Here is a 27,395-nt window from a genome sequence, read left to right on the forward strand (position 1 = left end):
AAATTTAAAAAAAAAAAAAAGAATCTTTATATAGGGGTGCCTGAGTGGCTTAGTTTAAGCCCTGTGTCAGGCTGTGCGCTCAGCATGGAGCCTGCTTAAGATTCTGTCTTCCTTTCCCTCTGCCCCTCCATGCCTCTGCTCACACATACTCTCTTTCTTAAATTAAAAAAAAGTATATATGTGTATATGTATGTAAATTTACTTATATATGCATAGAGAAATTTTTGGAAGGATATATAAGAAATTAGAAACATTACTTACCTATAGCATGGGGAGTGGGTGTCTGCAGATGAGGAAAAGAATGGGAAAATTTCCTATGTGAATGCATCACCTATTTAAAAATAGATAAAAAATAAATTTAGGGGTACCTGGGTGGCTCAGTGAGTTAAGCCTCTGCCTTCGGCTCAAATCATGATCTCAGGGTCCTGGGATGGAGCCTCGCATCGGGCTCTCTGCTCAGTGGGGAGCCTGCTTCCCCCTGTTTCTCTCTGCCTGCCTCCCTGCCTACTTGTGATCTCTGTCTGTCAAATAAATAAAATCTTTAAAAACAGTGAATTTAAAATACATCTTTTTAATAGCACACCATCGGTAAAAAAATAGTAGGCAGTGAAATTCCTTCCCCTGAAGGTTATTGGCAGGTTAGTGAGACTCCTTCCAGACTGGAGTCTGTTATAGACAATCCCATATGATAACTTTATTGTATAAATAAAGAATGGAATGAAAAAGTGTGCACTCATTCCTTAAACATCACCAGAGTCCTAGCTCCCGCCCTGTTAATAAGAGCTAGAAAGAGGGCTTCTAAACCTCCAGGATGTCCCACTGCCCCCTCACCTCTGCAGGGGCCCTTGCTAACACTCGATGTCTCTTTTGAAGGCCCTTGTGTCAGACCCATCCCAGGTGATTGCAGAGCTGGTGCCAATCATTGGCCAGCTGTGGAGGTTTCCATGTGGGTTTGCCCCACTGACCTTGCAGACCCGTCCCCTTTGCATCTGGCCCTCTCCCTTCCTCAGGTGTCTCTTTGTGCACACCTTTCCAAGGCACTGTGGGTGAAGGGAGTGTGGAGTGTTTCCACAGTATGGGTGGAGCCTTGGTGTAGGAAAGAGGCGGGGACACGGGGCAGGAGTCACTTCCAGGCCCCCTGTCCTTCAGGAGGCCAGTAACAGCCCATTAACCTAGTCCTCTTGTCCAAGTTCAGTTCCAAATCCAATCCCAACCTCCCACCTCGTGGGACACCTTTCTGAACCTTTCTTATGTCTTTGCATTTTTGCAATGGGTTTGTCACGTTGACCTTGGAGAGTCCATTCCCTACTTTTTTGCTGGGTGCATCATGGTCCCTATCTTTATTACGTTGGGGAGTGAATAAGGGGCTTTCGTAGAGGACTGAATGGGCCTGGAGTCAGTATAGGAAGGACGTGAGGACATACAGTGTGAGTCATCCACAAGTGTCTCTGGTGCTCTTGGAATTCACCACCCAGGACCAGGACCAAATAGAGAAATCCCAGTTGTGGGGAGCGGTATGTCCCCTCCCCGAAAGGCCCAGTAACTGATGTAGCTTCAAAGGCTATTCTCCTGGCCACACAAGACTGAGACCAGCAAATCCACAGAGACAGAAAGTAGATTAGTGGTTGCCAGGGACTAGGGTTGGGGGGACGGGAAGAGGCTCTTAATGGGTACGGGGCTTCTTTTTGGAGTGAAAATGTTCTGCAATTGGACTGTGGTGGCAGTTGCTCTGTGAGTATACTAAATACCATTTTAAAAGGGTGAATGTTATGAAACATGAATTGCATCTCAATAAAAAACTAATTTATCCTTCGTGGTCTAGTGGTTAGGATTCGGCACTCTCAATAAGAAATCGATTTAGGGGGTTGCAAATCTATTGAGATCTAACTGACGTGCAATGAAATGCAACCATTGCAAGGCGGAGTTCAGTGATTTTTGGCCAAGACACGCTGTGCCACCATCACGCTCATCCAAATACAGAACTTGTCCATGACCCCCAAAAGTTCCCCTTGTCCCTTCAGGGCTTTTTTTCAACAAAAGTGAATAGAACACAGACCATCAGAATTCATCATACACAGTAAGGGTATTACTTCATGAAATGTATGTTTCTGCTACATTTAAAGATACACACGCATCATAAGGTTGTGGCGTGGGCCACAGTCAAAAAAATATAGAAATTCCCACAGAAACATGAAGTACCATGCAATGCTTTGTGGTGGCTGTAGAAGGCACTCAGTACTCGCTCCGATGGTCACTATGTCTGAGAATGCTGCCAAGCATATCATCTCATTGAACCCTTCCAACTTACCTGTGCTGGCAGCTGGCTCCATGAGATTCCGAAATGCACCTTCTTAATGCCTTGGTTTCTTCCTGATGGGCTTGTAACTCCTGCTGAAATGTTAAAGCCTGGAGGATAGAGACGGTATCTGTCAGTCAACCTCCATGAATTCACATGAGCACAGCGTAAGTACTAAGAAATGAAAAAGAGACCGAGTCCTCTCTCCACGGAGCTTGCAGCCATGCAAGCCACCTCCATGGAGCTACCCAGTAGGTAGCACCCACCAGAGAGCTAAAACCGCCACAGAGAGGGTCACAGGGTCCTGTTGCTCTTTGTCAGCCTGGGTGTGACCCCGGGTGTGATGGGCTGGCTCTTCCTACAGGCAGGCCCTGGGAATGTCACCCCAGCCTTTCTCTGGCCCAGTCCCAGGAAGCCAGGCCAGGTGGAACGTGCCGGGCCCAGTCTGTTCTGGGTTGCTCTGAAAGGCCCAAGACAGGAGTCTTAGGTGATACACACAGTCCTTAGGCTGCTGGAGGCCCAAGCCCAAGTGCAGGGCCTTGCTGGAAAGCTCAGAGCCCTCCAGAACCCTCTAGAGTCCCTCTACCAAGAAATTGGCCACAGAGCACCAGAGGCAGGATTTACAGCACAGAATTCCTTTGTCATTAAGGTCTTTGTGAAGATGTCTCCGTGACACACAGGTAACACCTCCAGTTTGACTGCAAAAGGGGCAAGATGGAGAGCATAGGTTCTACCTTCCTGTTAGCCCTAATTGATTTCACCCAAATTGATTTACTGCTAATGAGCCTGTTTGACTCAAGACCAAAACTTCTTCTTTCTTTATTAGATTCTCTGGCATCATTAATCTTCTGACCATCAGGGACTGTCTTAAAACACTATTCTTAAACATCACTGCATTCAGTACACCCCCGTGGTCTGGAAAAGTCAGCAGACCCCCAACAGAGACCAGCTTTCATCCCAGGAGTAGTGAAAAACCCTGGGAGTCTCGGGGTCCTTCAGGCTCCTCAGCGCACTCACCTGGTCTCAATGGCCAGGGCTGATGTGGAAAGTACTGGAGTCACACAGACTTGGGTTTGGATCCCAGCTCTGTCCCTTATTAGCTGTGTGACCTTGGGCAATTTACCTAACCTCTCTGAACTTTGGTTTCCTCATCTCAAAAAAAAAAAAAAAGAGAGAGAGAGAGAGAGAAAGAAAAAGAAAAAGTAAAAGAAAAAAAAAAGTGAGGCTAACATCCAAAGCCTTGCAGGGTTATTGTGGGATTACGTGAGATCAAGGTATGCAGTTGGCACTTAATACCTATCACCTCTCCTTTCGTCCTCTTGCCTGCCAAGGAAACTAACATTCTGCAGAGACAAGAACAGCCAAGCAACTTTCTCTTAAGGAGGATTTGTATCTTTGTTATTGTTTTTCCTGGAAGGGGATGAACAGGAAACCTTGGACTGGCAAGAACATCATAACCTTGGCCCTTCTCAAATGTATTAAGGGGAAGTTTCCATGGGGTCTTAACCGCCATGCATTCTAACACAGTATGCACCACGTGTGTTCACTTGGAAAACAGTCCTCCTCGCTCCGACCGCGGCACCCCAATAGGTCTGAGCCACCATCCCCCACTCACCTGGACCCCTCATCGGCCTGGGCCTCATGTGGCCTCCACTTCTGCTCTTGCTCTCTCAAAACACGCTTCTCTCCAGGCGGCCAGTTCTACAACTGCAAAGGAGATCACACCAGACGCCAGCTCTAGCCTCTCCGTGCTCTTTCCACGCAAAGCCCGCAGCGATCTGCCCACCGCCTGCCTCTCCCCTTCCTCCTCCTCCCTCCCCACCGCCGGACTGCGCCATCCACGAGCGCTTCTCTTCTCCCCACCCCGCACGCCTGTTTGTTCCAGCCTCAAGGCCCTGCAGCAGCTGTTCCCTCCACCTGGAGTCTCTTCCTCCTGATGGATGCTTCCCTTTCAATATTCAGGCTTCGGCTTCAGGGCCACCTGCTCAGAGAAATCTTCTCTGATCATGGAGGCGCCACCGTCACGTCTTTCACTTTGTGGTACTTATTTTCATCCTCACACTTGTCACCGCCTAGAATTCTCTGGTACCTTGTCTGTCTTATTCACCATGCGCCTCCTCCCGCCTGGCTCCGACCCCAGGTGCCTAGAACACCGCCTGGCCCGCGGCAGGTGCGCGATTCGCGTTTGTTACATAAACGAACCCTTTTGTCTCACCCTTGAAGCATAAATCAATGATCTTCAGGATGGTCTCTCTTCAGAGGAGAGCTCCTAATATGTAAGTGTCTAGACAGTCCTTTTATTTTTGGCAATTTTGGCAAAGTGACTTGCTTCTGGAATTTAACAAAACCAGACAACGCCTGTCTCCCTAGTCTCATCCAAAGCTGTGCCACCTCGTCCAGAATCTGCACAGACTCCTGCAGTCTGGCCCTTCCGTAATAACTAGGCATGGATGAGACAAAAGTTTGACGAATCCCACTGGGATACTCTGCTGCCTGAAAGACTGGAGAGCTACCGGACTAGGGCTTCAAGCAAGAGGCAGCTTGAAGCTAGAGAAGGCCCCTGCTCCTCAGCGGCTGGACACATGGGATTAATTCAGGCAGAAGCCGGGCAAGAAATACTGGCCCCTGAGAATGCTAAAGAAAGGGAATTTTAAGATCCAGACTGAAAAGAGAGCGTGGGTGGAGGTGTGGTGGGGGGAGTAGGAGGGACTCACCCTCCTTAATCAAGGGATCTTCCCCTGCTAGGATTGATATTAAATGTTAAATTGGGACAGGTGCGCACACATGCGTGTGTGTTTTAGGGAGAGGGTCTATGGTTTTTTTTTTTTTATCAGGCTTGCAGTAGGATCTGTGTCCCAAAAGTTTAAGAGGCACAGATCAAGAAGGCATGCAATTAAGTTAAAGAATCATCTCCATCCTAAACATGACCTGAACTGGAACAATCACGAGAAAGGAAAAGTGCTTTGTGCTCCAAAGAAAACAACAGCCATTTCCAACAGGAATTGGCTGTCACATTCTCTGCACTTGGAAAAAAAAATCAACAGAGCATCCGCCCAGCCTGCTCAAGGCCCATCCCTTAAGCCCAGGTCTCTGGGGAAGTCAGTGAGCCTTTGTTTTGCAGTCTGTGGGCAACTGGCTGGGCAAGGAGCCAGAGGGGAGAGACCTCGATGGAAGGAAATACGGGATACAGGGATGTACCAACCTGTGCGGGCTAGAAGCACCCGAAGGTGGACTCTGGCTGATGCCCCAAAGCCCACTGAGTCAGGAAGAAGGCGCTAGTTATAGACTCCGTTCTCTGATGAGGTCTCGATGGGGCTCCAGGGAGGATGCTGGGTCTGCTTTGCCCTCTGGGTGCTCCGACGCATGACCTATTAGTCACAGGCCTGGGTGCTTTTCTAGGTCGGTTTTGGACCCTTCAAGGTTGACAGGCCTACCTGTGGCCATCCCAGCTACTGGACTGGCGCTCCTGCCTCTTCAAGGCGATGTGTCCCATCTGGTGTGCAGAAAGGACACTCCCTTCCCCTGGCCCTTCTTGCCTCTGTGAAGGGAGAACCTGGGACGTGGCAGAAGTCCCGATAAACGCTGGGAGGAGAGCCGCGGGCAGACGGCAGGCCCCGAGCCAGGGTGCCGTGCCAGCCCGCGGTGTAACCTCCAGGGAGGGCGCAGTCCACACACGCCCCGGCTTCAGAGAGGCAGGCCCTGGGTGTCAGCCCACAGCCCGGGCCTCTCCGCTGAGTCCCATGGACTCACACTCAGACTGCTGTTATTTTTGGATGTTTGTATACGTTCTATCTTTAATACATCCGGGGGGATTCTTGAGGTCCTTTCCTAAATCTGGTTCTCCTCAGAAGAATCAGGCTCCTCAGAAGAAGACAGGCTCCCCTGTCTCCATACCCAGCCCCTTCCTCACCCAGCAGCGCGTCCTTCGGGTCGCAGCTCAACAGCACCTCCTCCTTCTCCTTGCAGAGACCTTCCCAGGCACGAAATCCAGTGTCGTCATACCCCCCACCCCCCCACACCCACACACCGAGATGCTCTCTCTCGTGTCAGCCTGTTTGCGTCTCACATTCTGTAACTTTTATTTTTCTGTACGTCTCGCCACTCTAATGTCAAGTCCATGAGGACCGAGAGTCTCGATCGGCTTCTCCCGAGACACTCTGCAGCCTTCTCCTCGGTCCTCCGGGCCTGAGGAGGCTGACGATGAGGTCTGCATTGCCCAAGCTCCCTTCACCCGCCGGCAGCTGCCGGGAGAGGGGACCGTGGGTGGGCGGCCCTTCCCTGCCACAGCTCCTCCGCCTTCTCCTACAGTTCTTGCTGGATTCCAGCGCCGCCCTTCTCCCCTTGCCCTCCCAGGCCTGGGGTGGGGGGCGTGGCTGCCATCTGTAGCCAACCCTGAAATGCCCCCCTTCCCCAGGGATCTCGCCACCCTCGTACTTCTGCAAACAGTCCCTTCATGAAACTCTCCTCAGTGCCCAGTCTTCAGTGTGTCACCTGATACCTGACAATGGCTCTGACGAACACAGGGGCCAAGTCTAACTCCCTGACCGGCGTCTCCCACCTATGGGCTAAGGGATGTCTGGCATACATCAGGTTCTTAATAAGTGACTTTTGAATAAATGAATGCATAAGGATACTATGTTTTTATTTACATTCTTATTCAGATAGCATTCAGATACCGCAAAACTCACCCTTCTAATGTCTCTAACTCAGTGATTTTTACTTCATTCACAAGCATGTAAGACCATCGGCACTCATTCCAAAACACTTCCTCATCACTTCAGTAAGAAACCCTGTGCCCGGGACGCCTGGGTGGCTCAGTGGGTTAAGCAGCTGCCTTCGGCTCAGGTCATGATCCCAGCGTCCTGGGATCGAGTCCCACATCGGGCTCCTTGCTCAGCAGGGAGCCTGCTTCTCCCTCTGCCTCTGCCTGCCATTCTGTCTGCCTGTGCTCCCTCTCTCTCTCTGACAGATAAAATCTTTAAAAAATAAAAAAAAATAAAAATTAAAAAAAGAAAGAAACCCTGTGCCCATCAGGGTCACCCCCTGTCCCCCTTCCCCAGCCAGTGGAGACCACAGTCTATTTTCTGTCTCTGTACATTTGCCTTCTCTGTACATTGGACACTTCCCATAAGCGGAATTACGTAGTATGTGTCTTTCTGTGCCTGCTTCTTTCACTTGGTGTCCTGTTGCCACATGCAGCAGCATTTCATTCCTCTTTATGCTGAATAATCAATAATCCCGTTGTCTAGAGAGACTGCATCTTATTTCATCAGCTGGACGGCCTTGAAGGAGGTTTCCAGCTTTTGGCTATTATGAAAAATGCAGCCACAAACATTCATGTACAAGTTTTTGTGTGAACGCATATTTTCATTTCTCTTGGGTGGGTACCTGGAACGGAAATTTCTGCGCCACGTGGTAACCCTATATGTTTAGGTTTTTGAGGAAAGATACTTTGTTTTAAATCTTTCCACGTCCCGCTTTCCACAGCTCTGCACTCTCTTCCGCCTATGGTCCCAGGTGTTGGCATCTGCCTGGAGAAGACCCCAAACCGACAAGAATGGGGAGCAAAGGGGGTCTCAGACACCAGAGGTGCACGGCGGGAATGCCTCCCCGTCCTGCCCGAGACATCCTGGCACTCCTGCACCAGGATATCCAAGCAAGGATGCTCAAAGCCACATCACAGGCGGAACATCGGAAATAACCTAATGCTCGTTACCAGTAGCGTGGGTAAACATGGTGGGAAAAAAACAAATGGATTAGAGTTCTGCATAACAGCAAAGAGGAACCTCACAAACAGTGCAGGAAAAAAAAAGTTGCAAAAGAATACGGGCCGTTTCACTTACATAAAGTTCCAGAGCAGGTAAAACAAAATCATGTAGTTTAGGGATGCATTATGTAGGTGGAAAAACTATTACAAACCGTTTCAATGGCAAACAGGATATTGGTTACCTCTGGCAGAGAGACGTGGCGGGGTGGGGCTCAGGAAGGTCTTCCAAGCAGGAGCCTGTTGTGTGGTTCCTGTCCTGGGTGAGATACACAGAGGGTCACGTGGAGTTATTTTTAACTGACCGACCCACACACTATTCTGAAAATTTTATTTCACCATTTAAAGGACAGACAGAACAGGACCTCAGTCTAGATGTCAGGAGACCCAGACAGAAGATTCCAGATCAACTTGACCGTGTTGAGAGCTATGTGGCACTAGACAAATTATTTAATCTCTCTGCCTCAATTTTTTTCTAATATGGGATAATAATAACTGACACTTATCCAGGTCTTCCTATTTCTAAGCACCATGCTAAGTGCTATTACATATGGTAACAGTGGTTATTTTGTGTCCCTTGGGCATAAAAAAAAAAACCCCACATAACTGAAGGCAAGCTCAGCAGAAAGTCTTACAAGCGCGCGAAAATGACTTACAGAAGCTAAGGGCAGGGTGCAGCCAGGGCACAGACTCTGGGAGCTCAGTCTCTCATGGCTGCCTTTCTCTCCATAATTGTTGCATTCTTTTCTTTTCTTATAAACTGCATCCCAGCCCACCTGTGAGGATACGACCACCCAAAACTCTCAGGTTTTTATCTTTTCCATTCAAGACACCCGCCAGACTGGACTCTCAGTGCCAATTATAAGCTCCCCAGAGAGAGAAATCCTACTGCTTTAGCTTGGATTCAGTGTCCACCCCTGACCCAGTCAACTGTGGCAAAGGGGCAGAGTCACACTATGCAAAATGCCTGCTAGGGACAAACATCATGAAACTAAACGGGACTATGGGTTGCTGGCAGTTGGCCCATGGAAATCTCATTCTGTAGTGATGCCGAGTCCTACGAGGGCAGCTCCTCAAAGAGAGGGAAGAGACACTGGAAGAACAGGTGATCCAATGGCAACTGTTATTTAACCAACCCTTTAACAACCCAATGAGATAATGTCGATATCCCTATTTTAAAGATGAAGACTGAGAATCAGACAGGATGGACACAGGGTTTCTCAAGAGTGGCACCACTCACATTTTGGACTGAACAATTCTTTGTGGTGGGGGGGCTGTCCTAGGCATTGTAGGATGATTAGCAGTATCCCTGGCCTCTACCCACTAAATGCTAAGGGCACTCCTCCAGTGGTGACAATCAAAAAGATCTCCAACGTATGGCTCAGTCAGGTGGCTAAGTCGGGTAAGCATCTACCTTTGGCTCAGGTCATGATCTCAGGGTCCTGGGATGGAACCCCCCAGCACTGAGCATCCTGCTCAGCACGGATTCTGCTTTTCCCTCTCCCTCTGTGCTCCCTCTCAAGTTAAATAAATAAAACCTTAAAAAATATATGTCTCCATGCTATGAGATGTCTCCTGGACATCTACATAGACTGCACAACGGCCCTCCACTAGTAAGACAGAGACAGGAATCAAACCCAGGTCTCAGTGACTCAAGAGCATTCTTAGCCACTGTCTCTCCAAGGATCAGATCTAACTTCCTTTCCTCACAAGGCGGTAATGAGGATATAGAGACGTGAGAGCACCCAGAAGCTTGGTGGAATGTATGGTCTCCACATTCTTTTAGTGCTTCCAGTTCTGTGGATCCGTGTGGCTGCTCAAACAGCACAGGAGGTTTTATCCCTCAGGAATTTGAATTCCAAGGGCCTGACGATCAACCAACCGTACTCATTTAGTTTCATGATGGGATTCCTCCTCAAATCCTCTCCCTCATGAAGAATGGTATTCTCAGCGTCTTGCTCGTCACATGGTCAGTTCCACTCTCCACCCAACCTGTGATTTATGGTAACTTTGCTTAATAGTTTTCTTCTAGAGGAGTCAAGTCCTTCTCCAGATTATTGGGTCCCCAAAGCCCATACATTCTTCTTCCACCGAAACAAAAGCAAAGCAAAACAAAACAAACACCTAGCAAAGCACGTTACATCTCTTTCTCCATGAATTCAAGGTTTCAGCAACCTGAGCTACATAAGGTCCGTGACTGCATTCTTCCAAACCCAGTGGTTTCCTTGGAGTGGATCTCCTGGAACTCAAAGGCCTCTCTGAGACTGTGACTTGACAAAGCCCTTCATCGACTGACTCTGATCTGTTAGTTTTTATTGTGACTGAATTCTAAAAATGATGCAGTCCTTCATTTGCAAGGTTTGAGGCTTTCCCATCTGAACCAAAAAGGAAAACATGTTGGCTGAGATTAGAGGGGGTTGGCCACACACTAGTGACAGCAGGTCTTTACTGTGAGCTTCTGGAAGTCTATGAAAGCAAGCATGTCCCTAGCTTAATTTGGCTGCCTCATAAAATGACCACAATATGGCATTCATTTCCATCCAGTCAAGATATAGCTTGTTTGGAAGCCAGGTTACAATGTAGTATTTTTCAGTAAACTTTTTAAATTGAAGAAGGACTTCTGAGCAGAAAGGCATACAAATCACACACACATAGTTTGATGAATTTATCTTAAAGTACACACACCCATATAACCAACATCCAGATCAAGAAAGCACTAGCAAAAAAAAAAAAAGAAAAAAAAAAGAAAGCACTAGCATTCCAGAAGCTCCTCTCAGAATTCCCTTCTGGTCACTATCCCAACCCTCTCCCTAACTATAATTTTAATCTGATGACCTCCATATTTTTTACATATCTGATGGCCCAGACAATTATCTCTGGAGGCCAAGGTTAATCAGAAGCTGGGAGGATTATTTCTCCATGAGTCATTCTTCTTAAGAATAGTTCATCAGTGAGGATGCTTCCAGCTGCAAGTAATAGAAACTCAACTCAAACGGCTTACACAATAAGAAAATTTATGATCTCCACAAAAATGGGAGTCCTGCTGTAGCGTGAGCTTCAGGGTTAATTGAATCAGCGCCTTGAGTCAACCAAGTCCCATGTTCTTTCCATCTCTCTGCCATCTTGGTGTTTGCCTCATTCTCTGGCTGGTAACAGGACAATGCAGCACCTCTTTCTGTGACTCTCTCTTTGGAGGAGAAACTTCTTCCAGACGTCTCCACCCACTGGTAAGGATTCGGTCACAGGGCAACCAATCAGACCAGGAGACAAGATTGCCCAGTTTGCCTTTGACTTATCATATGGGGTGAGGTGGAGGTTGAGAAGTCCACTCCAGTGCCTCCTGTGGAACGCCATGGAATACTCATGGAAAATGTAGGGCCCAACTCATCTATAAGCATGCTTTATAATGCTGAATGGTAACAAGGGTTGTAAGTCAACAGGGGAGGTTTGTGGCTGGACGTACTGGTGGAGATTCAAGGTTACAGGTAAGTAACTTGCTGTGAGGAAAGAGTAAATTGACCGTGGCAAAATAAACAGAGCAGCTCTTGCCCTCTCTCTCCTCTGAACGTCAGCGATCCTTCTTCTCTGAATTGCCTGTTTGGGCACTAAGTCATAAACATCATTTTAAAAGTCACTGGGATAGTGTCTCTTACCAGGTATGTTAATCACGAGACACAATGTTTCCGTAGACACTTGGGACAAATCCCACTTCATTACAAATCACATGCTGGTGACCAGCACACACACGGGGCACGCAATTTAAATGCTACCGGGTGAGTGAGTCACGGCTCCTCAAAGGACTTCAACTCCTTCCTTTACCCTGATAATACAACATCCAGTCCTCCTAGACGTTTGACTATTCTCTATATCCATATAAATGAGTCATACATATATGTCTTAATCTTCATTTGCATCAAGTAGCTGGAAATGTAACATACTGACATCCCCTTTGTCACTGTGCTAGGCACATAGTATCAGAACACCAGGGAACACCTGTGCTGGAATCCAGCATCAAAGAAGATCTGGGTTGGAAAGCGATACGTATCAGGGAAAAACAATCACAATAATGATGTACAATAGTCAGATTTTTTGCGTTAAATGGTAAAATGTGTTTGTCTGTGGGTGGTACGACAAATAGTGGATAGGTTTCAAACATAAGGTATTACACTGGATATGTATGTAAATTTTATCTATATATATGTACCCCAATAATTTTACATTTTGTAAAGAAAAAAAGAGTCTCTAAAGAATCATTCATAGTGGATAAATAACACAACTGATACTGGTCTCAGCACCAAGGAAGAATGAAAACAAGGGCAATTCCAATTGAAGAGTAAAAAATCCAGCATCTTTCAGAAAAATACATACCACAAAACTAATAGTCTTGAAGATACTTTTTCATAAATGTTTCTAATTTTAATTACCACTATATTTATAAGGCAACATACCAGCACAAATATTATAATATCTAAATGTGCATTCTAATTTGGGAAAGGACATTAAACACACTTGAGCCCAACGGGCCTAACCTCTTCCCACTCCCCGTTTCAGAAAATGTCTTCTTTTTTACTAAAGTAAAAATGTAATATCCTGAGATCATCAATCATTTTAAATGTGTTTTATATCCTACAGCCTTCCAATTTTAGTATATGTGCTGCCGAAGCGAGCACTATATCCTACAGCCTTCCAATAATCCCTGGAAGTTCCAATGTTCATTCTTGTTAGAATTCTAGTTCTTTCTCAAAAATGACATATGAAGCATATATATTTCACTATTCCTTTGTAGGTCAACTGGGAATGTGTCTTTTTTTTTTTTTTTAAAGATTTTATATATTTGAGCGAAAGAGAGAGAGATCATGAGCATGAAAGCGGGGAGGGGGAGAGAGAGAGGGAGAAGCAGACTCCCCACTGAGCAGGGAGGCTTGATCCCAGGGCCCAGAGATCATGACCTGAGCCAAAGGCAGACAATCGACCACTCACCCAGGCACCCCTGTGTCTTTTATTTATAATCCCAAACTACCCCAGCTTGCTTTTTGGCTTTTTTTTTTTTTTTTTTTTTTTGAGACAGTGAGAGCACATGTGTGCTCACACAAGTGGGGTAGGGACAGAGGAAGAGGAAGAAAATCCCAAGCAGACTCCCCATTAAGCGCAGAGCTGGAGGCGGGGCTCGATCTGACGACCCTTAGATCATGACCTGAGCCAAAACCAAGAGCCGATGCTTAACCGACTTGGCCACCCAGGCACCCCCTAGGTTAGGCCTTTTGAAAAGAATTTGAGTATTTCACAATGCCAAAACCCAGTAGAGTCAATGTAGGAAATACAGATCTTCTAGTGAGGATCCCAAATGATATAACCAAGCCCATTAGTTTGCTTGACAAAGGTCAGACCAAGGTTGTAGATTTTAAGAAGAATGCTCTTTTCTGCCACACCAGCAGAGGGCACATTTTCTACTTCCCCACACAGTAGTTCCCCCTTCCTGGCAACTAAGTTTCAAGATTCCCCAGAGCATGCCTGAAACTGCAGATAATGGCCAAACCCTATATGTTTTTTTCCTATACATACCTACCTATGATATAGTTTAATTAACAACAATAATAGCTAATTTAAAAAGGCAATTTTAACAATCAACTGTAATAAAAATTATGGGAATGGGGTCTCTCAAAATACCTTATTGTACTTTACACACCCTTCTTCTTGTAATGATGTGAGATGATAAAATCCCTACATGACAAGATGAAGTGAGGTGGAGGACAGAGTCATGGCGACACAGAGTTAGGTTATGACTGACCTTCTGACCCCACCTCAGAAGCAGGATCATCTGCTTCCGGACCGCAGCTGACCATGGGTAAATGAACCCGCGGAAAGGGAAACCATGGATGAGGGGGCAGGGTTGGGGATGACTATAACTCCTCCAACCTACTACATGTGTTCTGAGCACCTACTGTGTGTAGAACATTGCACCAAGGAAGGAAGTAACGAAGTACACTGCCCAATCCCCGCGCTCAAGGACACTCTAGTCTAGCTGAGACAATTCACACAGGAACTAGTCCTGCACCAAAGAATAAAAATTGCCATACATGTGACAGGCACTCAGACAAGGGAGAATTCAATGGGTGGGGGTAGGGGGGGGTGGGGAGTAATTTGAAGTTTCATAGAGAAAGTGAGACCTAGCATTTGACTGCAATCCAGGAATGATTCATCTAGGCCAACGCGGTAAATATGCTGCCCATCCACTGCCACTTGTGTGTCCGTGGCAGGCATCACTAACCATGGCTCCCCTGCCCACAGAGCTCAGACCAAACAGTGCTCTTGCAACCCAGGCCAGTCAACAGGAATCAAAACTCATGACAGAACCCATCTGGCAATAGGAATAGGGTGGGAGATGGATATTCTGGCTCATGGAAATGAACTTTCAAGGATACAAAAGGTAGGGAAGGGCATGGAGGAGACAGTAGGGGTATGGCTGGCTGAGAGCAGAATATCTAGGTAATAAAATCTGATAGGTGGTATCGGGTCAAATCATAGAAGCTAATGAAAACTTTGCAGTTTTTTTTTTTTTTTAACTTCGCAGTTCTTGAATAAAGAATGTGTTTAAGAAAGGAGAGCTTGGAAGGAACAGGGATAGCAAATACGTAAGACTGGTGCACTCACTTTTTAAAATAGTCTTGAGAAAAAGTCCACACCTCTGAGTAGACTTCGAGGTGGTAATTCTTCTCATGAACCAAAGATTACCTAAGTGTCCTGAACTGTAGGTTAGAAGACACATTCCTTTGGAAGGCATATTGCGCTGTGTTCACGTCTACGGTGCTACTGTTCACAGACACGGATTTCCTGATTCTTTGTAAATGATCTACTTTTTCTCTTTGGAAGCTGTCAGGAGAGTGGTTCTCAACGGTCATCATGAGCCAGGTTCCCCTGAAAAAAAGATTCTGTTTTCACTGATCTGTGGTAGGGCCAGATATGGGCATTTTTTAATGTTTCACGCTAATTTCAGGGTAATCAAAGTGTTGCCATGGTCTGAGGTCTTGGACTTTATTCTTATCTCTTCTGTTCTGAAATTCCACAAGGATAGAGGTGGGAGTCCTTTTTCCTTATGCTGCTGAGCATTCGGGCGCCCTTTCCAGCTCAAACATAATAATCATGAGTTCTGGGATGTTTTCTTGTATTATTTCTGTGATGGTTTCTTCAGAGTTCACTTCCAGATCTCCTACTGAGTTGGGTATCTCTCTGTATATACCTCTCACTTTCCACCTTTTCCTTTTAGTTCTATCTTGTGGGAGCATTTCTTCATTTTTATTTTTCCAACCCCACTATTGCTTCCCTTTTTATTTCTGCTCTCATTAAAAAAAAAGCGAAACAAAAAAAGGACCCAACCAAAAAACTTATTTTGAAATAGTCTTGGGTTTACAAAGACTTACAAAGATAATACAAAGTTCCCATATACTCTTCACCAGCTTCCTCTAATGTAGACATCTTGCATAACCAACGTAAAATTATAAAAACCAAAGAATTAACATTGCAAAAGTGCTATTATGTACAGACTTTATTTGAATGGCACCAATTTTTCCACTGGTGACAAGGAAAAAGGACATTTCCTTTTTCTGTTCCAGGATCCAATCCAGATTCCCAAATGGCATTTAGCGGTCATTCCTCCTTTGTTGTCCCCCACCCCCCAACCCCAATCTGTGACAGTTCTTCAGTCTTTCGTCTTTTATGACCCTGACAACTTTTGATGAATACTGGTCAGTGGTTTGGTAGAATGCCAACCAATTTGGGTCTGGTATTTTCTCATGTTTAGATCAGGTTATAAATTTTGGGGAATCCAGCAGAAGTGATGTGCTCTTTCCAATGCATCATTTCAAGGGTACGTGTTACTTACTGTTAGTGATGAATTTGATCACTTGGTTAAGGTGCTGTGTGCCAGCTTTCTTCACGTCAAATAACTGCTTTTCTCTTTGTGATTAGTAAATGTTTTAGAGTAGATACTTTGAGGGTATGTAAATAAATATCGGGTTTCTTCTTAAGCTATTTCTTACTGATTTTAGCATAGCCTCACATTTGTAATTTTTAGAATTCTTCTCTTAATGTTCCTTTTTAAATAGTATCCTATGTTTGTCTTCAAGGATATAGTATCATCTCTCTTAAGTTCTCAGGGGTCTTTTTGGGTTGCTTTTCTTCTGCTTTATCTCTTCCTCTGATTTTTCCCTATTTGTTTTGGTCTTTATTGTGTTAAGGCTTTCCGAAAATGGCTGATGGCCCTTGACTATCCACTCATATTCAACTGTTAAGCAAGGCATTATAAATCTTTTCAGATGCTTTTGATTGAAGGATTTCACTGCAGGGTGAACATGGGGAAGCCACCAAATGTCACTCTGTAGATCTCTCAAACTAGTGAGTTTCTCCGAAAGGAATCTTCTTATTGTATTCTAGGAGCCAAGGGGTGAGGGTGGAAGGGGTCTCTGCAATTTGTATGAACTTCCACTTAATCTCCACTTTCAATTCCACACTTGACACTGCCCTCGGCTTTGTCTTGTGACATCCCATCAGAGTGTTCTCAGGTTCAACTGTGCCCAGGATTAAATCTCAGAGGAGAGGAACAGCTGCCTAGCTGTGGAGGCTAGGTTTGGCAGAGGGTGTGTGTGTGGGGGGCAAGTCTAGCTGTCTTCATTCTTGTTGGCCTTTCTTCCTCCTCCTATACTCTTCTAAGTTCATTGGTCTTCCATCTTCCAAAAATGTCTAGAGATCTTTCATCAACTGAAGTGTACTCTCTCATTCACTTTGTCTGTATAGATTTGTATCTTTCTTTATTCTTTACTCTCATTATTTATGTGGCTTTTGGAAGGAAGCAGAGATAAACAAGTTTATTCAAACTACTATGCTCAATCACAACCCCATTTTTTTTCCGGGTGATCAAAAAATAATCTAAAGGGGTACCTGGCTGGCTCAGTCAGTAGAGCATGCGACTCTTGATGTTGGGGCCACGAGTTTGAGCCCCACGTTGGGTGTAGAGGTTATTTAAATAAATAAACTTAAAAATAAACTACGGGCGTCTGGGTAGCATAATTACTTAAGCATCAGACTCTTGATTTTGGCTGAGGTCAAGATCTCAGACCACTTATGAAGGTCAATATCAACAGTCATAAGTTCTATTGATAGTCTATCCATTATGTGATAAAAATGGCAATTCAGGGAGACCTGGGTGGCTCAGTGGGATAAGCCTCTGCCTTTGGTTCAGGTCATCATCTCAGGGTCCTGGGATCGAGCCCTACATTGGGCTCTCTGCTCAGCAGGGAGCCTGCTTTCCCACCTTCCTCTCTCCACCTACTTGTGATCTCTGTCAAATAAATAAAAATCTTTTTAAAAAATGGCGATTTATCCCCGTAGCCTTCCTTCCACCTCCTACCCCCTCCCTGCAACCCTAGGACCTTAGTCTATTATAATAAAAATATCAAGTTCCAATAGACTGCATCCTACAATGTACCTAACCAGTAATCCTCAAAATTGTTAAGGTCATCAAAAACAAAGAGTCTGAGAAACTGTCACGGTCAAAAGGAGTCACAGAAAACATGAAGACTAAATGTGATGTGCTATTCTTAAGTTTAAAAAAAAAAAAAAAAAGACATTATGTAAAAAGTGAAGAAATATAAATAAAGTATGGACTTTAAAAAATTGGTATTAGTTCAGGGCACCTGGGTGGCTCGGTTGGTTAAGTGACTGCCTTTGGCTTAGGTCATGATCCTGGAGTCCCTCTGTACTATCTGCACAATTTTTCTGTAAAATTGAAACTGTTCTAAAAAATAGAACTTAAAATATTCATATGAAACCAATAAATACTGGCAGCTGAATCTATTTACAGAGAAAACAGGACGGTTTGTGGGCATGCAGGAGTGAATGGGTTTTCTGGTTATTTGTAATGTGGGCAACACTGGGATTCATCTTAAAATTCTACTTGGGAGTCCTAGATAGTTCTTCAGCAAATTTGGTTATGGCTGTTCATTCAGAGAGTGTGCCAAATCATACTGAATCTACCTAGTTTTTGGCTGAGCTTAATGTAGGGTAAAACTGAGAGTTACAGAAGACCCTTCCTTCAGAGATCATAGTTCATCACTGAAGACAGTTGAATACACACCACATTCACACACATGTGTGTTGTGTGTGTTTGAGTATAGTATCTGCCTTAGGTAACTGCTTCCCTTATGATCCCCCTTATTCAAACCTGGGTCCCCATGCCCTTGATGGGCCCAGAGTGGACACTGGGATACTATCTGGCTGACTACATTCTCATTTCTAGGAATTCACTTCCATCAGGCATTTGGACTGGAAATTAAATGTAGCCCTCTTGATTGCTATTGATCTTCTGATTTCTAGTCCTAGTTTCTCCCGAAGCCCAGCTATGCTTCCCACCATCAGATATTCGTAACTGATTCGTAACAAGTAGATTCCCTTCTACCTATATTAGTTTAAATAGGTCTCTTTATCTCATTCTATGAATAAAAAATAATTGGGGGCACTTCAGTGGCTCAGTCCATTAAGCATCTGACTCTTGATCTCAGCTCAGGTCTTGATCTGAGGGCTGAGTTCAAGCCTGACACCAGGCTTCACAAGGGGGGGGTGGAGCCTACATGTAAAGAAAAAGGAAAAAAAAAAAAAAAAAAAGGAGGGGCACCTGGGTGGCTCAATTGGTGAGGCCTCGACTTTGGCTCAGGTTGTGATCTCAGGGTCTTGGGATTGAGCCCCATGTGGGGTTCCCCACTCAGCATGGAAACCACTTCTCCCTCTCCCTCCACTTCTCCCCCAGCTCGTGCGCTCTCCCATTCGCTCTCGAATAAACAAATGGAATCTTTGGGGGGAAAAAAGGAAAAGAAATAAAGAATCTGTGTAACTTTTTAAAGTGAAGAGCATTTCTTTACAAAGATACTTAGACATAGCACAGAACAAAAAAATGAGTTTCTGCCTTATGAGAGCTAGGGTATACTTTGGAGGCAGAATCCTTACAAAGACATCATTACCAAGGCAGGCATTTAAGGTCAGATAAATTGCAGAGGTCATAGCAGTCAGTATGTGGGTCTCAGAAACCAAATTTGAATGAGCCTAAGACATGAAACCAATTTACTGACTCATACATGAAAGCTCCAGGGGTAGAAATCCGCCTTAAACGAAGGTCAACAAAGATGTTCAAACAGAACTGCACTAGTTTACATGGATGGTCCAGCCCATAAACAAATCGGCTTTATTTCTTCCAGATGTTTTCTAGGACAGACTAAAGCGTACATTTTTGTACCACAATACTTTAAAACAAAGAGAAGCATAGCAGAGGTGTTATCTTAGAATTTATTAGTAAAACATAAGGCAAAGTTGTTCAGTGAAGGGCAGGGCAGAGGTTAGGATAAGGACTAAGGAAAAACTCCAAAGAGATTTTTAAAAGGATTTAGGAAAAAAGGGGTTTGGGGTGGGGGTCTGTGCTCTTATAGCTCCCCTGTTTCTCTATTTGTTTCTGATTATCAGACTTTGGGGCAGCTGTGTCAGTGGGCAGATTTGCTAGAAGCTTCAGTTATACTGGGGACACCATTCTGTTGCTCTGTGACATACCACCACCTCCCCTTTCTGAAAAACTCCGATTGAGGAAGCCAGGGGGGAAAAAAAATCTCAGAAGGAAGCTTCCCTAAGGAAAAGTGAAATTCGAGCACCTGGATTTTTCATTTTTCTCTTTCCTGGTCCATGGGGTTCTAAAGTTAACATCAAGTGTTTCAATGACAGAGATTAGGACCCAGGAGCAAACAAGAGGAAGCTGCTTTGAGGCTGGCAAACAAACAAACAAAACAAAACAAAAAATGCCATGTCACACTTGTAACAAACAGCAGTTGTTATGTGTTACGTTGTGCATCCTTGAATCACACTTCAACTTGAATCATCTTTTCATGATGTAACAATCTCAAAAGCTAGAAATCACAGGGTATGTGACATAAATTGAAGGATTTCCACTTCTCAGATACCCACATGATTTGTAGAGAAGGTTCAGAAGAGGCTACTTTCGAGCCCACCAATTATCAATTACTTTCCACTTAAAAACTATAAATTTAGGGGCAAGTGGGTGGCTCAGTTGGGGATCTGACTCTTGGTTTCAGCTCAGGTCAAGATCTCAGGTTGTGAGACAGAGCCCCACATCATGCTGCACACTCCGCATGGGGTCTGCTTCAGGATTCTCCCTCCCTCTGCCTCTCTCCGTGCTCATTTACACATGCTCTCTCTCTCTAAAATAAATAAATAAATCTTTTTAAAACAGTTGTTTCTAATAATGTAGTTCAAATCTGAATTCGCATTAACTGTTTTAAGAAACTGTTTTTGCAAGGGATGCAAGGACCATTTTATTTTATTTTAAGATTTTATTTGACAGATAGTCAGAAAGCACAAGCAGGGGGAGGCAGGCAGAAGGAGAGGGAGAAGCAGGTTCCTCACTGAGCAAGGAGCCCAGTGTGGTACTCCATTGCAGGACCCTGGGATCATGACCTGAGCTGAAGGCAGACATTTGAAAGCCACCCAGGCATCCCTATAAGGATCATTTAAAATAAGTTGTTTCCAGTGAAACAACAGCATCTCTTCAACAACGAAGATTTTTCAGGGACTCCTAAGACAGTGGCTATTTTTCAGTAATCTACTAATTCAGAAAAAATGATTATTACTGATCCATTTCATTGACAGTACACAGAAACACCTATATATAGGAATCAGTAATAGATATACCAAGCACATTATTAACTCTTCCACAGTTGAAGCTTATTTTTTATATGAGAACCATCAACAGAGGAGATGGAGAGTTTAGGGCTAGATTTGGATCTAAATTCTAGCTTTCATCTTAGCTGTGTGGCCTTAGGCAAGTTGTTAGTAAAATTCTAATATCCCCATCTACTGTGTAAGGATGCTATGAGGGGATGGATCAGAAATGCTATCACACGTACTGCATAACATGTAGTAGGGGGCACACAAATGATAAAGAGTGTTACAGCTGTATTTCATGTCTCATTTGACAGCAACTCTAGTCTTTCCTGGATGCTTTATAAAAGAACTAAGTTTTTTAGGGGCACCTGGCTGGCTCAGTTGGTGGACAGTGCAACTCTTGGTCTCGGGGTTGTGAGTTCGAGTCCCACGTTGATGTAGAGATTACTTAAGGGAAAAAGGTCTTAAAAAATTAAGTTTTTAAAATGCTGGAATATATGTGATTAAGCTGAGCAGTCCTTTCAATACATACTACAGGTATCTATTAAGCTCATCAATGTTAGGTTACCAAAAACACCGACAATTACCAACAGTTTCGTAGACCATGTGGGTATTTCTTACCTTAAATTTACATAAATGGAATCACAATCTTCTACCTCAGGCTTTCAAGAATAAATCAGCATTTGTCAAGCACCTGCCAAATACTCAGTATCATGAAGAGTCAGTCATAATAATTATCACGACTAGGGATTAAACATTAGATTCAAAAAGCAGTAAGAATGGGCCTACCCTTTCCTGTTGGTAATTCATGTGACAGTGAAATAACCAAGCCCGAATGAATGATGTCTCATTAGTAATGTTAGAAGGCTATCAGTATGTTTTAAAGGTAATTATAAGAATTGTTTATTTCCCTTATTTAATTAATATGGTCGCTAGAACTTCAATCTGAATGTTTAATTTTCCCCAACAGTTTAGCTATTTCCAAGAAAAACAATCATTTGAAGACTGGCATCGCAGATAACAAAATATTATTGCCTTGTACTGGCTTCTCTTTACCAGATGGTTTCAATAAAAACAGAACTCCCAACTGGTCTACTTGGTCGCCACTTCACATCCATTAACACAGTAAAAGTCTAGATTTGCCTTTTGTGATTATCAACCAAGCAACTAACTTCAAAGAGAGAACAGAAAGAATATCGAAGAACCACAGAACTCCCCATCAAGTTACACTGAGCACCTTATTAGCACAGAGATAGGTGACTTTCATGCTTCTTAAATTCTTTTCTTCCAGAACACCTAAGGACTACAGAGCCAACACTTCTGCTTAAAAAAAAAAAAAAAAAAAATTAATAACTGTAGTCAGGGCAAGAAAAGGAAAACAGTATCTTTATTGTGTGTAGTTCTAACAAACATTCACTGTGTGCACATTCCAGCAGAAAGAGACAAAGATCTTTGTTCAAAATATGCTGAAATAAAATAGGTAAACAAACTCCATTATTGAATACACAAAAGGAATGTTAATATTACTCATCCACAGTTGAGGGTGAAGTAAAAAGAAAGGAAGTTAAAAAATCATAAACATTTTGCTGAACGAGCACATGTAGAATATAGGTACAGGAAAAGAGCAGCTCCTAAAACTTATGAGTAAGATGCTAGATATTGGTAGGTAACTTGACAAATACCTCTCACTGCTTTCTGAAATCACCCCCCCAAATTCCAAACCAGGCCCTTTCAGAGAACAACAGCCAAATGTGAACTAAACTCCCCATTACTTTTGTGATATTTGGCAACAGAATGAAATGGTTTAAAAAAAAAAAAAATCTCTTGTTGAGACAAGACATGTCTGATTTCATTTCTCCCAGGGAAGGAAGTAATAAACGTTAATGTTCTGCATTTCAATCTCCTAAAATGGAATTTAACCAGATAGGTATCACTTGAGATTTGAAGCACCAGATACCATAAGTAATGATATACTTGGCCTATAAATATAAAGCATTTCTCATTGCTCCACATCGGAATTCCATGAGTATAAACTCAACAATGCTCTTATCTCACAACATATGCACTTATGGCAACTGCTAAAGGAACTTGAAAGGCTCAAATTATAGGTTCCAATGAATTTTTATTTCTGCTTAAGAGGTCGCAAAAGAACTAAACACCGTACACCTTTGTCCCCACCGCTTCTTGTCTTTACAGACGTGTAGTCGTTTAGACACCGAAACCAATTACTAAGGGACAGGGGCTAGCAAATTTTGGAGACCTGGCACTCCCATCCCCATGCGGGTGGCACACGTTTTCCCTCATCTCCTCCTTTTGTCACCTCCAGCCATCATGTGCACAGCATAGTATGAGGCGGCAGTTGGGTCCTCCTCGGGAACGAACCACCCACCACCCCAGAGACCAGCTCTCGGGGGCCCCGCCAGCCAACAGCATCTGACTCCCTGTGCTCTCCAGAAGGGTTTTCGTGACCAACCGATGTCCAGATTGTTTCGAGAATTTGAGCTTACCTCTTAAAACAGTCAAATTTGATGGACTTGGCTAACATACTGTATTATTTTACTGTTTAGAAAAACCACTGCAAATTCGCACACCAGCTCTAGCTTTTGCCTGGCTGTTGATGTAGACAGTGAAAGGACCCAAACGGGTGTTTTCTAATACAAAGTGACATCAGGAGTAGATCAAAAGAAGCCCTGGGTGTTGGATGGATTTCATGGACGGTAGAGACAAAGTCTGAGAATCTTTTCTTCTGGCTTCAAGTAAAAACAAGTCCAGATATAAACAGGAAAAGACAACCAATATGACAGAGAAAAACATACCTTTTGTGTTGGTGTTTGCCCTAAAAAACAAAAAAAAAAAATAAAAACAAAAACACCCCACCAATTTTACTTAAGACTATCACTCTTTAACATTTCTTATAAGCCAGATGTTTTTCATTTCATTTTGGAGACTGCCAACATATTTTTAATTGATCCAAGTTATCTGCTGGCTTAGTTTCAGCCTGAACATTCCCTTTCCAGCTCCTCAATACTCCTTTGTTCTTTATTTCTACCCCAATGTGGCCCATGTAATCATGCAGCTTAATTATTATAGCAATTATATACCAATTTTTATTCAAGGCAGCCCTTCCTTATGCCTTCAAATGGGAGAACCATCAATAGTCACGCCACTTTTGTTACATAATAACAAAGGTTTTTCTCAATGAAGTGTCTAAAAGTGGCATTTTATATAAAATATTTTCTAAAGATAAAAGTTTGACTATTCCCACATCCCTGATATGTAAAAGTCTGCCAAAAATCCCTTAAAATTTCTTCAGAACATCAGATCCAAGTGTGCAAATACAAGGTTAATATTATTTTGATGAATTCTGAATTCACTCAACTGCAGGACATGGGCTGAACCTTTTCTTAAATAGTCTGCATGGGCAGACACCGCTTTGCAGGGACACATACTGAGTAGTGTCCATGGTCTTTGTGGAACCAAGCTGCCCCTTGCTGCACAGGACAACGGCTCAGAAGCAGGCTGGTAATCCTTAAAAGATGGGGAGAAAAATCACACAAACAGTTGTTGGCAGAAAACAGCCTGTACACTGTCTCCTCAGGTTCTTCCACAGAGGGGAAAAAAAGTAAAGTCAAATAAGCCAGAGAAATTCCTGAACCAAGAAGAAACACTCACGTAATTCTAAATAATGACCTGCTCTTCAATTAAACACTCATCTAAGGAATAAAACTATTCGTTGGTTGTTTTTTTTTTTTTCTTTTCCCCCTCAATGGAAAAACAACAAAACCACAAATAGGAGCCACGGAGGTAAAACCCGGATGAAATGGAAAACATTCTCTTGTCACGCACTCCCCCTTTCGAAGGCCACTTTACTGCTGAAGTTCATTTACTGGAGCTAACAGAAGATCTGATCCTGTATCTCTGATCAAGTTGGACTCTCTTGCTTTTGTAAAACAGAGAAAGAAAACATTTGCTAATCAATCAATAAAAAAATCCCTGGTCAAGTTCTACAGAGAGAATTATATAAATTTGTATCTCACCAATAAGACAGTTGTGGGGGAAGAAAGAAGACAGCTAGAAAGTGGTGCCACATGAAAGTAGGGCACAAAGTCTTTGGGGGTAAAGAAAGAAAAGAAAAGAAAGGAAAGAAAAGAAGGAAATCTTTGGTGCTTTTCCTGAACTCCTGTCCTAAAGTAGTGTCTTCAATATTTTGTGAAAGAAAAAGGACTAGGAATTCATTCCATCACCCCAATTCACCTCTCCCCTTCCCTCTTTCTCTCCACTTTCAAGAAATACAATGGAAGCACAGTTCTGCCCAGCACCACTTGGCGGACTTGGGGGATAGCAAGAGCTACCTGCTGCACTAGTTCGGGGTGGGGTGGGGGTATTTCATGGTCCTTCCTAGTTTGAACAAATAAAAACAAGAAACGAGATCATTTGGCAGGTGTGTTTTAAGTCACAGGTGTGCAACTTTACTTCATTAATTAAACCCTTTATGATAAATAACAGAATTAAGTCAGAACTAAATATATATATATACATATATATTTACTTCAAAGAAAAATGGAAGAAGAAAAATCTCAAAACCAGAGTGTGTTGCCCTGTTAAGAATATCTAATATACATCAAAGAACTGGAAAGCAGGCATTTTTACCAAAGTACAATGTCACTAGGACGTATGGATTGTAATTATAAAACCAAGTCTGGAAACACGAAGGGGCTGGTGAAGCCAGCGGAGAGGGGCCACTGGCAGGGACACAGAACAACAAGCAGGTGCTGTGGGAGTAAGGCTCTGGGAAATGGAGGACACTGGCCCCAGGTCTGGGGTGGATGTCTGGCCAACCATCTGGGCTCCAAGGGGGTAGCACACACCCGGCAGGATTCGAGAAGAGGGCCTCCAAACAAGTCTCTAGCGCGCACTCCCAATGGATATGCTTTCCAACTTCCACATGGTCTCCTCAGGAAGATTTGCTTTCCGCCATGTAGTAACGATACAGGAAACCTAAGGCAATAGCGCCTATGATAGGCAAAATCCAGTATGACCAGCAACTAGAAGTGGGGGGAAAGCAATGAAGCCGTGAACACCTGATGCCAAACATTTCCTATCTTTCAACAACCACATTTTAATATTTTTATGAGCAAAGAGTTTTGATTTACTTTGGGAAGTTTAACTGCTTTTATCAACCAAGTAACAGGAAAAAAATAAAAATCTAGACTGGCATGATAATATTAAACAATAATTTTAAAAGATTAAAAACAATGCATAGTATAATACTAAAAAATACATACATACATACGCCTCTTTATATGTTTTTACAAAGACAAGTAGCGGTTATTTCTGGATCATGGATGGCTTAAATTTTTCTTCTTTCGGCTTTGTTATTCACATAATCTACAATCAACATTTTTAAAGAGGAAAAAAGCCACCATTTTATAGATATGGTTACAAATTTAGAAACAGTATCATCTAATACAACTACTGGCAATGTTATATCTGTCTCACATGTATTTCCTAAATTTAATCCTCACAACAACCCTATGAAATAGGTACTACTATTACTCTATATACACAGAGAATACAAGCCTTGCACCCAAAATCATGAAGCAAATTGAGCCAACCAGTCTGATTCCAGACCCATCCTCTTAATCTCTAGTTAAGTTTGGACACTAACAAGGATACACATCCACACAGGACATACTGAAAAGTTAAATAAATGGCATTTGGCTTAAAAAAGTTTGGGGTGGGTGCCTGGGTGGCTCAGTGGGTTGGGCCGCTGCCTTCGGCTCAGGTCATGATCTCAGGGTCCTGGGATCGAGTCCCGCATCGGGCTCTCTGCTCAGCAGGGAGCCTGCTTCCCTCTCTCTCTCTCTGCCTGCCTCTCTGTCTACTTGTTATTTCTCTCTGTCAAATAAATAAATAAAAAAAAATCTTAAAAAAAAAAAAAGTTTGGGGTCCCTGGATGGCTCAGTCAGTTATGCAACCAACTCTTGGTGTTGGCTCAGGTCATGATCTCAGGGTGGTGGGGTCAAGCCCTGATCGAGCCTGCTTGAGATTCTCTATCGCCCTCTCCCTCCTGCTTTCGCTCTATTAATAAATAAATAAATCAACCAACCAACCAACCAACCTTTGAGGGGAGGGAACAAAGTCAAATAATGTCAAATAAATGGCAGTTAACATGAGAAGTCCTATAAGAAACTCTCCTCAAGAATTCCACAATAGTCGTCACTCTCCTTAAAAAAATTCTTCTCTATTCAGCTCATTAGCACTGTTCGTTTCAAAGTGTAATTTTTCCTTGGTCCAAACATAGACAGCCTTGGTATTAAAAGGTTTTGAGGGCAATAAAACCAGCTGAGTTTCGGTAATAACAATGATTCTCCTTGCCTAAACATGCCTGGCATTTTGTACATTTTAAGTAAAGTCGAAAGCTGCCCCAGAGAAGTTGAGAATGTCAGCCAAGGAGCTTTGTGTAAAGCGAACTGGCAGGTACGACAACACTGTGGCACATGGGAACTTTGAAGTAATGTCCCCAGACATTAATCAATGCAGGTATCTTGGAGAACCACAAGAGACAACAGCAGGTTCCTTGGGAAAACACGGCAAGAGAAATTCTCCCGTACAAAAGAC

The 27,395-nt window shown here is 43.6% G+C and overlaps 1 protein-coding gene and 1 long non-coding RNA gene across 2 annotated transcripts in view; both read right to left on the bottom strand.

Annotated features, from left to right (window-relative positions):
• Positions 1-262: 262 nt before the first annotated feature.
• LOC122913756 lies at positions 263-4,455 on the bottom strand. Its single transcript, XR_006385734.1, has 4 exons — positions 4,160-4,455; positions 3,912-4,003; positions 2,309-2,406; positions 263-331 (listed from the first exon to the last, which is right to left on the bottom strand). It is a non-coding gene; the product is annotated as an uncharacterized LOC122913756 (long non-coding RNA).
• A 17,688-nt stretch (positions 4,456-22,143) lies between these two features.
• LOC122911293 (cytochrome b5 type B) overlaps positions 22,144-27,395 on the bottom strand; it is a 41,106-nt gene continuing 35,854 nt past the window's right edge. The window contains exon 5 of the mRNA XM_044255828.1: positions 22,144-25,819. Within this exon, the coding sequence (XP_044111763.1) occupies positions 25,729-25,819 (91 nt within the window). The 3' untranslated portion in view covers positions 22,144-25,728. The remainder of the gene's footprint in view (positions 25,820-27,395) is intronic.

Source organism: Neovison vison, chromosome 7 (genome assembly GCF_020171115.1).
Source record: "Neovison vison isolate M4711 chromosome 7, ASM_NN_V1, whole genome shotgun sequence".
NCBI classification, from domain to species: Eukaryota; Metazoa; Chordata; class Mammalia; order Carnivora; family Mustelidae; genus Neogale; species Neogale vison.